This window comes from Daktulosphaira vitifoliae, unplaced genomic scaffold (assembly GCF_025091365.1).
Source record: "Daktulosphaira vitifoliae isolate Bord-2020 unplaced genomic scaffold, ASM2509136v1 Scaffold_2, whole genome shotgun sequence".
NCBI classification, from domain to species: domain Eukaryota; kingdom Metazoa; phylum Arthropoda; class Insecta; order Hemiptera; family Phylloxeridae; genus Daktulosphaira; species Daktulosphaira vitifoliae.
Window position 1 is genome coordinate 20,713,595 of NW_026099573.1, and position 12,223 is coordinate 20,725,817.

The 12,223-nt window shown below is 25.7% G+C and overlaps 2 protein-coding genes and 1 long non-coding RNA gene across 4 annotated transcripts; 2 read left to right on the plus strand and 1 right to left on the minus strand.

Annotated features, from left to right (window-relative positions):
* Nucleotides 1–289: 289 nt before the first annotated feature.
* Nucleotides 290–5,834, plus strand: LOC126899656 (glycerol-3-phosphate dehydrogenase, mitochondrial). Its single transcript, XM_050674716.1, has 13 exons — nucleotides 290–757; nucleotides 1,421–1,527; nucleotides 1,609–1,774; nucleotides 1,882–2,104; nucleotides 2,336–2,499; nucleotides 2,912–3,206; nucleotides 3,264–3,457; nucleotides 3,514–3,708; nucleotides 3,773–4,029; nucleotides 4,091–4,249; nucleotides 4,402–4,590; nucleotides 4,651–4,749; nucleotides 5,551–5,834. The coding sequence occupies exons 2-13, from the start codon at nucleotides 1,432–1,434 to the stop codon at nucleotides 5,674–5,676; spliced, it is 2,163 nt and encodes a 720-aa protein (XP_050530673.1). The 5' UTR covers nucleotides 290–757; nucleotides 1,421–1,431; the 3' UTR covers nucleotides 5,677–5,834.
* Nucleotides 5,835–6,175: 341 nt separating this feature from the next.
* Nucleotides 6,176–11,283, minus strand: LOC126899665 (proton-coupled folate transporter-like). 2 transcript variants are annotated; one of them, XM_050674746.1, is made up of 10 exons: nucleotides 11,082–11,283; nucleotides 10,754–10,919; nucleotides 9,928–10,170; nucleotides 9,358–9,532; nucleotides 8,887–9,058; nucleotides 8,504–8,642; nucleotides 8,329–8,424; nucleotides 8,043–8,270; nucleotides 7,830–7,986; nucleotides 6,176–6,423 (listed from the first exon to the last, which is right to left on the minus strand). In XM_050674746.1, exons 2-10 carry the CDS (start codon nucleotides 10,785–10,787, stop codon nucleotides 6,348–6,350), a joined length of 1,320 nt encoding a protein of 439 aa, XP_050530703.1. In that variant the 5' UTR covers nucleotides 10,788–10,919; nucleotides 11,082–11,283; the 3' UTR covers nucleotides 6,176–6,347. The 2 variants fall into 2 exon arrangements, with proteins under 2 accessions (XP_050530703.1, XP_050530702.1); XM_050674745.1 differs by having other exon boundaries at nucleotides 10,994–11,283.
* Nucleotides 6,640–8,288, plus strand: LOC126899705 (uncharacterized). Its single transcript, XR_007702684.1, has 2 exons — nucleotides 6,640–6,777; nucleotides 7,778–8,288. It is a non-coding gene; the product is annotated as an uncharacterized LOC126899705 (long non-coding RNA).
* Nucleotides 11,284–12,223: the final 940 nt, after the last annotated feature.

Here is a 12,223-nt window from a genome sequence, read left to right on the forward strand (position 1 = left end):
AGATAAAATCTTATCATTTTTTTTTTGTTTATCTTATCTGTTATCAGTGATGAAAATAATCTAGATAATCCTTTACAGAACGGATCATGCGTACATCACGTGCAAACAAAATTATGCGCGGGGGCTGCGGTCGCCAAGGCCGTATTTTCGCAAAGTCAACCTGCCCAAAGTATGCGCGTATATATATTACAGTAAAACACTATCTTCCACCGCCCAGTTTCCACTTCTCATACTCGCTAAGCTAGTAGGTAATTTTTTTTTTGTATATATATATATATATAATAGTGTATCATTACAAGCCATCGTAAAACTAAAAATCTTATTTGGCACAGATGCCTACTTTTTATAATTAAATATTTATTTAATTAATTATTTTTGGTTCGATTTTACACTTGTATACACATTATGCAGACTAACATCAATATCCTCTCTTAAATCTTATAAATATTTAACTCAACATCGTCAAACGAGAGTAACCTGTGCGCCGGCTCATTTGTCAAAACCACGTCGTCCTTAATTTTTTTTTACAACGAAAAATACCATTCACTTTTATTTTTTTCAGCGTCGGTAGTAATATTAGTTACAGCCATACCTAGACAACAATACACTTTTTGTAAAAACCTTATTTCTTTTCTTTTCTTGATTTATGTATTGTGCAGCTGATAGAAAAAACGACCTGAACTAATTTGTCATTCGTGTCGCGCCCAATTTATAAATAAATCAAGTTATAACTGCTGTTGAACTGAGAACTATCTAAGTATGTACATCTTCACAATATATTTTTTCCAACCTTCATAACTCATTGTCCCTAACTAATCTATTCTGCTTAATTATAATGTTTGCATTTATTTTATCAATTATTACGTACAAGATAAATCTCTATATTTTATTGTTTAATGATTTTACAAATATTTTCTTAATTAAAGATTATTTATGTCATTATAAAAATTATCAATATCAAAATTCAGGAAAATTTATATTTACAGAAATAACACATGTAATTATTTTTATTCTCTATGGCTTAGTTTTTCAGCACTTTTTATCTGACAAAAAAAGCTTTTTAGCCTTAGGATAATATTATTCATTAGATATTTGGTTTTTCAGTAATCGAATAACTCGTACTCTAAATTACCCAGTACTTTTTAATTAGTTAGATATTATACTCAAAATAAATGAAATGCTCAAAATCAATTTTTTTTAATTATTTAAAATAGTAATCATCATAGTATTTAAAACAAAATTAATCTAAATTATCTTTTCAAGATAAAATACACATAATAAATAAAAAAATGTAATTCACTAGTATTATAAAGAAATGCAAAAAAAGAATTCAATGCATTTAGAGACTAAATGAATCTTTTTAATGTATTATTTTTAATAAATCTTTGTTATCACTTATTCATTATTTGAAATGTTTCAGAGTGTGAAACAATGGCTTCTAAAATTTATAAATTAATGGTAGGCGGAGCATCAGTTGGTGCTGGAACCTATTTCACCACTTGGATTTTAACTGGAGAAAATCCAACAGTATGTTTGATTTAATTTTAAATTGTTTTTCAACCAATTATCAAAGACATAATACATAATTTATAAAAACTTCAATTATAGAAACTTCAAACAGTCCAAGCAGAAGTTATTAAAAAAACTGGAAGAAAGAGAACATTACCTCCCAGAAATACACAAATAGAATCATTACAATCAGAAAATTTTGATGTGCTTATAATTGGCGGAGGTGCAACTGGTGCTGGTTGTGCTATAGACTCTGTTACTAGAGGTGAGTGATGGATTTTCATTTTCAATTTTTATTCAAATATTGAATTACTAAAATACATAATTTTCAAATGTAGTAAATTAGTATTAAAAAAAAATTTTAATTGCTAGGTTTAAAAACTGCACTTGTAGAATTGGATGATTTTGCATCTGGTACATCTAGTCGAAGTACTAAACTAATTCATGGTGGAGTACGGTATTTGCAAAAAGCTATTTTAAATTTAGACTATGAACAATACAAAATGGTTAAAGAAGCCCTACATGAGCGATCTACTATGCTTCAAACTGCTCCTCACCTAACTCATGCTATACCTATTATGTTGCCTGTTTACGAGTAAGTTACAGTGTATATTTATATATATATATATATATTTATATTTGTAGGTAGTACCTACAAATAGACATTCAATTGGTAACGCGTTGGAGCTTAGTAAATAGGTATTGTGGTTTGATTCCATTTCACTGAGCTTTCCCATCTTCTCTAGCACAAGCAATAGCTTTTAAAGAGAACATTAAATATAAATTATTCGTTAATTAATTTATAATAAATATTTTCATCTTATAGGTGGTGGAAAGTTCCTTATTACTGGGTTGGTATCAAAGCCTATGATTTTGTTGCTGGTTTCAAAAATGTCAAGAGTTCTTACTACCTATCTAAAAATGAAGCTTTAGAAATTTTTCCTATGCTTAAAAAAAATAAACTTGTTGGTGCAATTGTATACCATGATGGTAATTAACAGATATTAAATTTTGATAAAAAAAAGACTATTGTTCCTAATGCCTTTGTACATTTTTAAAATTAAGTTTAGAAATTTGTGTGATTTTTGCCCAAAATATTTTAGTTAAATAGGATTAAATAAAATCACACATATCAACTAGAAAATGTTTTTTTCTTGTTACTCAAATCTTAAAATTATGAATAATATTTTCCTTAATGTGTCCATAGAAAAATTACAAAGAGAATGAAAAATTTCTCTAAGAGATAAAAGTTTTTATTTTAAGATGGTTGGATTATATTAAACTGTTTAATGGTGTCATAAAATTGTTAACTGTTGATGATTTAATCAATATAAGATGTGAAAATTATTTTTTTTAAATGTAAACTTTTTATTGAATTTTTTGTTTTACAATTAAAATTCAGGCCAACAAGATGATGCTAGAATGTGTCTTGCCCTCGCACTAACAGCTACCAGATATGGTGCTACAGTAGCAAACCATGTGAAAGCTATGAGTCTTTTAAAAGATTCTAATGGAAAAATATGTGGAGCACATCTCAGAGATGAACTTACAGGAAAGGAGTGGGATGTAAAAGCAAAATGTGTCATTAATGCTGCTGGACCTTTTACAGATTCTGTACGTAAAATGGATGACAAAAATGTTCAACAAATATGTACTCCTAGCAAAGGAGTTCATATTGTGTTACCTGGATATTATAGGTAAACTATTAAAAAACTAAATATCAAGAAAGTAGCCAATTATTTTATTTATTCTAGTCCAGAACAAATGGGATTACTTGATCCTGAAACATCTGATGGTCGAGTTATTTTCTTCTTACCTTGGCAAAAACATACATTGTCAGGAACTACAGATAGTCCATGTAACGTAACCTATCATCCAACTCCCACAGAGGAAGAAATATCCTTTATCTTAAATGAAATAAAAAATTATCTTAATTCTGATGTTGAAGGTATTTAAATTTGAATTAAATATTTTAATAATTCTATTTTTATTACTTCCCTATAGTACGGAGAGGAGATGTTTTGAGTGCTTGGAGTGGTATTCGTCCCCTAGTATCAGATCCCAACAAAGAAGATACGCAATCATTAGCTCGTAACCACATTGTACATGTTAGTAAATCAAACCTAGTAACAATTGCTGGAGGTAAATGGACTACATACAGATCTATGGCCCAAGAAACATTAGATGCTGCTATTAAAGGTAATTAATTTTAATTTTTAATAAATTATTATTAGACAACTATTTTTAATTAAATTATTTGCAGCAATTCCTGAGTTGAATCCAACAAAACCAGATTGCCAAACTGATGGCCTTAAATTGGAAGGGTCTCATGGTTGGACTCCAACCATGTATATAAGATTGGTACAAGACTTTGGATTAGAATGCGAAGTTGCTCAACATTTAGCCACTTCATATGGGGATAGAGCGTTTGCTGTAGCTAAACTAGCTCATATTACTGGACAACGATGGCCAATCATTGGTAAAAAAATCCATCCTGATTTCCCTTACATTGATGCTGAAGTAATTTATATAGTTTTACATCTTTTTACTATCTTTTTCAGTATTAATTTTTTACTTCTAGATTCGTTATGGTGTTAGAGAGTATGCAATGACAGCAGTGGATATGATAGCTAGGCGTTTACGTTTGGCATTTTTAAATGTGCAAGCATGTCAAGAAGCACTTCCAACTATTGTAAACATCATGGCTGAAGAATTAAACTGGAGTGAGGATGAGAAACAGGTATAATAAATAAATACATTATCTTTGAACTAAAACTAGCTCTGTAATTAAATTTGGGAGTCTGGGATATCCATTTTTTTTTTTATAATTTTCATTAATAGTGTTAATAAACAGTGATGTATTTAATTTTAAATACTTCGGTTTAAATTTAGAAACAACTCAAAGCTGCTAGTGACTTTTTAGCTACTGAAATGGGTATGAGTGTAAACCGGGCTTCTCGAGATAAAATTCCTATCACCTTATCAAAAGATGAAATCAAGATGTATATGAAAAGATTTCAGTTACTGGATAGTGATCGCAAAGGCTATGTATCAATCAATGATATTCGTAGGAGCATGAGGGTCTGTAATTTTTTCTTATTTTATTTTAAAAATTTTCAAAAAACTATTGTTAATTATTAGAATGCCGGAGAAGAAGTTAGTGGAAAAGAGCTACATGAAATTTTAAAAGAAATAGATACTAACATGAATGGTCAGGTTGAACTTGATGAGTATTTACAGGTAAAATTTTATTAAAAAAAAAATTTTATTTATGCTTATTTGCAATATCTTATAATTATTAATAAAAATGTTTTATAAAACTCAAACAACAAGTCATATCAATAAATTACATCTTTTTAGGTTAATGCAATTTTTAGAAAAGTTGAGTGGCTTGTATTCTTAATTTTTTAATAATTTAGTTTTTATTATTATAAACGTTTTAAAAATTAAAAAACTTAATANTATACATATATTTTCTTTTAGTGTTTATACGTCTATTTTAGTGTTATAATTTTGTTTAATAAAAGTCTACCGCCATTTAAATAATTGTGTGTTGTAAGATATACCCACAATACCATAAAAAATTTGTGGTTTTTATTTTTATGAGGCAATTCAACTTTAAATTAAAATTTCTATATTTATTATTTTAAAATAATCTGAAAACTTAACCTAAATTTGGAGTAATCCATTTCATGTTGAACTAGTGTCCCTAGCCTATGATAGCTCTAGTATCTAGAGAAAATAAAAAATATATAATATAAAAGGTTAGCACACTTTTTACTTCAACCTTTTATCTAGAAAAAAAAAATGTACAATATTTTACAATTTGGCTTGTTTATATTACCTTTTCTTAAATGAAATTAAATATTGATAAATTAATAGAAATGTAATGAAACTGATTTTTGTTCCCATTTACTTTGCTTTTATTTTTTATAACTAAGATTTTATTCATTATAAAAATTATTGAATAATATTGATAGTCTTAATTTGATTATTGATTTTATTAATGAGTATTTGTATAAATTTTATTTTTAATATTAGATGATGTCAGCTATTAAATCTGGCCATATAACATATTCTCGTTTTGCCACAATGGCAGCATTAGAAGAACAAGCACATAATACTCAAAACAAAATATCTGTGGAAAGAAGTGGCGGCGGTTTATAAAGAAGAAATATATAAATATTATTGTGAGCAATTTCAATTATTTCACTTACTTTTATTTTATGGTTTTTTTTTAGCGCCTGCGAACAACTGTTTAGATTTATTAACTTGTATTTGTTTTATTTATTCTTTGTTATCTCATAGTTAATATATGTTTATTTTTTTAAATGAAAAGTGTTTTGTTACCGCATGTTAATTATAGTTAAATAAAAAACCAAAAATACAGAAATATATTATTTAAACAAATAAATTTTTATTTTATTTCTAAAAATTTCTTTGTGGAATTTAATATTTCAAAAATAATTTTACCTTATTAAACAGCATAAAAAGAATCCTGAATATTTTTATTTATCAATATTCACTAATTCACATCAAAGTGTGTAAACCAATGATAAAAATTACTACCATTGTAAGTTTGTAATCATTGTGTTTTTTAAACTAATATGATCAATAAGATATTTATAAAATTAAATGATAAAATAAGTGACTATAACCAGATAAAATTTGATAACAAAGAAATTTAATAAATAATTTAATATAAAAGATACATAAAATATTTCAATGATTAAATAACAATTATTGAGGAGTTAATAAATTAAATTAATTTATAAAATGTTATAATAGTAAAACATAATTTGTATCACGTAATTTTCAAGGCATGTAATTGTGTAACTTCAATTTGATTCATTTACAATGAGCAATCTATCTATAGTGTTTGGTTCACTTTTTGAGAGTAAAATTACTAGTAGTCTATAAAATAATGAAAGTTTAATAAATATATAATTATTAATGTATGATTTTTATTTTTAATTTAAATTTAAATTGCACTCTTAACCTGTAACTCGTACATGTAATTTCAACACCATTAGTCGAGTAGACAATTTGCTTACCTGATTTTATCATAAATATAATAATTTCAGAAGAAATATATAAGTTTATTATAGAACACAATGAATTTGGGGAAATATAACTATGAGCTAACCAGTGTTTCTCAAAACATAGAAACTATTGTTGTATTTATCATTTAAAAATACCTAAAAATATTAGATTGCTTAATCAAACTTTACTATTGACATATATCTTTCAGCCTTCAAAATTTCAGAAGTAAGTACTTATAAAAAACATTAAAAAATTGTAGATGTTTGTTTTTTTGTTCATTCAAAATTTAATGTACAAAATAATTTTGAAAGTTCAGGAAACTGATAAAAACTTTGGACATAATAGAATTGTAGTTTACAACAAAATGTGATGTTCAAAGCAACTAGTTTTAAAAGCCTTTATAATAGAACCTGCACATGATAAACTAATAGAAAGCTAATTAGGTTTGGCTATTTAGAAATTAGTAACAAAATTATGGTTGATTATCTTTTTTTCGCAGCTACAACATTAACATGTTACAAACTTTTGTAAATAATGTGAACATTGGCTTTAAAACTGAAAAATATTTTTAAAAACTTTTTTTTATTAGAAATATTAATCCAACCTGAAATATCATAAGTAGCCTTAAAAAAACAGTTTTAATACAAAGTAATATTGTTTTTACATTACATTAAATTTTCATACTTTAGATCAAGAATCAGCAATTTTTCTACTTACACAGGCCATATTTCTTTTTTTTTGGTTTCATTCAGGGCCTCAAAAATTGTAGTAAATCTTATTAATTATAATTTCATTGTATGATATATTACTGGATTGATTTTTAAATAAAAATAATAATTTATTTAATAAAACTATTATAATTTTATTAAATATAAAAAAAAGCAAGTTCTTCATTTTAAAATTATTAAAAGGTCGCAGTAGTGGTTAACCTATTCTAAATAATAAAGTAGGGATGTATACTATATGAATTGGACAATATATTTATATTTTAGATTCTTACAGGATAATGTTCTACTAATTAACGGTATTGATATCATAACTAAATATGTCCATTTATTTTGTAAATTCACTTTTATTTAGGATTTTATGCAGTAAAAATTGCTTTATACATAGGTTTAAAAAATATAATTTAACAATTTTTAATGGAGTTATAATAAATTATCTTGTTTGCTATATTTTTTTCCGTGGAAAAGCTTTTAAAAATAGACATATTTAATTATTACAGGTGCTTACAGTTGATACCATCAAATAATAAGTTATATCTATTGAACACTTACATATATAAAACCAAAACAAATGTTCCAATATAAGACGACAAGAAAAATATAAAATTAGAAAAAGAATGAATTGTCATGTTGTACACAGCAGTGTACAACGGTGTACCAAGTAATGTACCAAATCCCTCAATAGCACCAATAAATGCAAAAATTTTTCCTAAAATCAAAAATATGTGTTTGATTATGAAACATAACAAAAAAATTTTATCTTACCTAAATCTTTGACTGGAAAAGTTTTTGACAATTGAGATCTGACTAATGGTTCATTTGTATACATAAAACATCCAAATACTCTAATTATGTAAAAGTCCCACCAATTTGAAGCATATGCTAAGCCTACTTTTTCTATAACCCTCAGACCCGTAGTAGCAGTAGCAAGATACATGTCGGGTATTCTCAATTTAGTACTTAAAAAGTACAAACTAATTATAGGAATAGTAGCTAAAAGTAAAACTGTATTAGTGTTGATAAAAAAAAACAATTTCATCATAAAACATACCACCCAAAAAAGTTGAATAAGCTACAAAAAATGTATAATTGCTTAATGTCCATGAAAACCGTCTTTGTAAATACATGTACAACAATGAATCTTCACCTAATTCAATTAAGAAACCCACTAAGTATAAATACAATTTACAAATATAGTGTTGAATAATTAAAAATTTTTTTATTACCATACAAAATAGCCAAATTTAATGTTAATACAATTGCTGAAATAATGATAATGCTCCGTAAGTATCCTATTCGCTGTTCCACGACAGATTTAAACATGTCTTTCAACAGGTTAATATCAAATAACTTACTGTTAGAATTCTGTAAGATAATTAAAAAAATACAATTATCTAAACATTTTGTTATTTTAGTAAAGTAAAAATAAAAGAATAAATATACATCTTCTGAATTAATTACCAAAATATAACAGAAAAATAAAAAAACAAGTAAAAATTATTTTACTTGTGTTATTATTACTATATTTACATCTAAGATACACTTGATTTTTTTAAAGATTTTATGTATAAATATATTAGAAAATAATCAAATAATAAACTAAAAATACCTCATTTATTATGACTGTTTCTTTGAGAAAAACATAAGTATAAAGGAGTGATAATATAATGATTAAAGTTGCCACTGCAAAAGTAATTGTACTAGAGTATTTATATAAATATGGACTAGAAATTGATCCAAAAATTAATCCCACCGATATGAACGATTGCAAAACTCCTAATCTAAACATATGAATCTATAATTTATTTATTGTTTCATTAAATAATAGTTATTTCTTAGACTTCTTCCAAAAACTAATGAGTCACAAAAATGGTATTTGAGATTATTTTAATAGTCTATCACACAAAAATGATAGAAGTATTTTTAAAAATTTAGATGATGACAAATTGATTTTATCAAGAATAATCAAAATCTTATTTTAGATTTATTTTAATTATTAAAGTTTGAAAATTTGTTTTTAATTTCTTGAAAAACTTATTTGTTTTTGGAAAATATGGGCAAATTTACAAAATTTAACTACCTGAAAGCTCTTGTTTTAACATCAGTGATGTCAACGAGATAGCAAAAAGAAGCAATATATAATGCACTAGTACCTCCACTTAAAGCTACAGGTATACTACAAAATAAAAACATTACAGGTGGTAAATCAGGCATTGTTGACATAACACAAAACATACAGTTAGATAACAATATTCCTGTAAATATAATAATTGTTTAAAAAGTAATTTTAATAATTAAATCCTCATAATCAAGTAAATTATTTTTTTGTTTTCTATAGTATGTAAAACATGTCAGGCGTATGCTTACAATTGTAAGGCCTAAGCTTAAAATTTTTGTGACACCAAATATAATTTTAATATAAAGGCTTAAAAAAAAAAATTACATACTAATAATATATAAACACTTATTTAATGCTAAAATAAAAATACAAATTATTTTCAGAAAAAATTTAAAAAATAAATTTTATTTATATTTTGTCTATAATTCATAAGTAGTGACTTAATAATATTATTAATGAGTCATAAAGTATTTTAAATATCATCTATTGATAATGTTATAGTTACTACAATAATTCAGAAAAATTAATTACCTGATATTGCAGAAATCATTAAAGGCAAGCGTCCATTTTTATCACTCCATGGTCCAAAAAATAAAATCATTATGCTTGGTAACAGTGTTTCAATATAATTTTTAATAACTTGTAAATCAGCAACCATTGGTTGAACAATTTCTTCTTCTTCTTGTGTCATATGATAACAATCCACAGAAACATTTTTTACAAGTGAGCTATGAAGACACATTCGCTCTTCAAATAAATTTGTTTGCACAAAACCTAAAAAAATAAAATAATTAGACTTTAACATCTATTTGCTTTAAAATTAAATTAAATTAAAGATAAATTAAGCATAGAGCTATGACCAAAAAATCAAGTACAATTTTTTGTACATCAAAATAAACTATTAACCTATTCCACTATATTGGAATAAGTTCCAGAAATTATTTATATTTTATAGAACTGAAAACCAACTGATATATATTTTTGATTTCTCAAGAAAAAATAGTAATCACTTGATGTCTAGGTTTTACCATAACTTAATAAACAAATAAGCTTTTATATTTTCAATTAACAATGATCCAAAGAATAATAAAGATATGTTATTTTTAACTTTAAAGAAGATATAAACATTTAAATTTATTGACCCAGGTAAAATGTAACAGCAAACTTTTTCTTAAGCTGTTGAGAGTAAATTTTTTTCACCGAGTTATTCAATAAATTTATAATATTGTCACTTAACAGTGTCACATGTACTATAATAAAAAATAATTTTAATCACAACCTAAACTAAACTAAAAATATATGGTAGACTCAGATAATATGTACTCTTACACTTTAACAGAATATATTTTAAACTTACCACTTAAACTGGCTCCAAGTACAAGTAAAAACATAGATGGCTCAATTGTAATTCTAAACTTCCTATAATCTTCAACAATTTTAACATCAACGTTATTATGTTTTTCATCAGGTTCTTGAATACTTCCAATTCCTGTACTAGGACCAGGTAAAATATTTTCTTCCGTCTAAAAAGTTAAAATGTCATATTATTTAGTTATAGTAGTTAAAACATAACTCTTATTAATATAACAATACATACATATTCATTCATTATTACAAATTAGTAAAAATAAATACAAATAAAATGAATTTCACTATATAGGAAAAAACAAAACCTTTGGCCATACTTTTAATCTTACATAACTACAAGTTAATTGTAGCAATACACTATAAATTAAAATTAAATATTTGAACCAAAATAAGATTATTAACACCCAAAAACACTGTTCAATTTTTATTTATAATTAATTAATGGTGTACGAATGGTTAAAATTTTAACTTCAATGATAAATACTAAAATAAATTATCAAATATAGCACATTGTTTACAATTCAATAATAAAAAAACTTTTACGTAGGAAAACAATTGAAGTTGAAACATTTAAAAAAATTAACGACCTTGAAAAACAGTTGATAACAGTATATTAGTATGATACACAGAGACATCTGTGAAACCAATCTTCAATATTTAGCCGTAATGTTATTGGTTTATTTTTTTTTTCAGTAGTCACAATTACTCTGTTTCTACTAGCATATTTTCCTGTATGATACGTTAAAAGATCACTAAATGAGTCTAATTGAAGCTTCCAACGCCATATTTTTTAAAAAATTCTCTGTAATAAAAAGAATGCCCAAATAATTACATTGCTGATATTTTTCATTTTCATTTTATATTAAAACAAATTTTTGAAAACTGGATGGATAATTATAAAATTTTTATTAAAAATACTTTAGGCATTAACTTTGCCGATGACCAGGACTTGAAACTCGTATCAAATAACGGCTGGTTTTTGTTAAAATCAGCAGTTATTATAATATTTTGTATATTAACGGAAAGTTTACATAATTCTAAATGATCTTAAGTTAAAGCTTATTTAATGTAATATATTAATAAAACGGAAGAGATGTCCTAAAACACGGACCGTTTGCTATTGACGAGAACATCCAAATAATTCCAGGGGCCGCAGTTTAGCTGTATGATAACTACCGACGTAGTTATTTTGTATTTTTAGTATTGCCGTCCGTCCGCTGCGACGTGTTCGCATTGCCGTCTAACCTACTGAAATATGTATGCGCTCAAATAATGTAAAGTATAATCTACACGTATTTATAAAGCGTGTTTTTTTAGTTTTTTAAACTATATTTATTTTTTACTTTTTAGTTTCATGTTATGATAGTAGTTACTATCAATATCATGGTTCTTACGGGTAACGGGAAATCAGGGTTCGATTCCGGGGAGGGAGTCTGAGAAACGGCTCCCACGTCCAAGG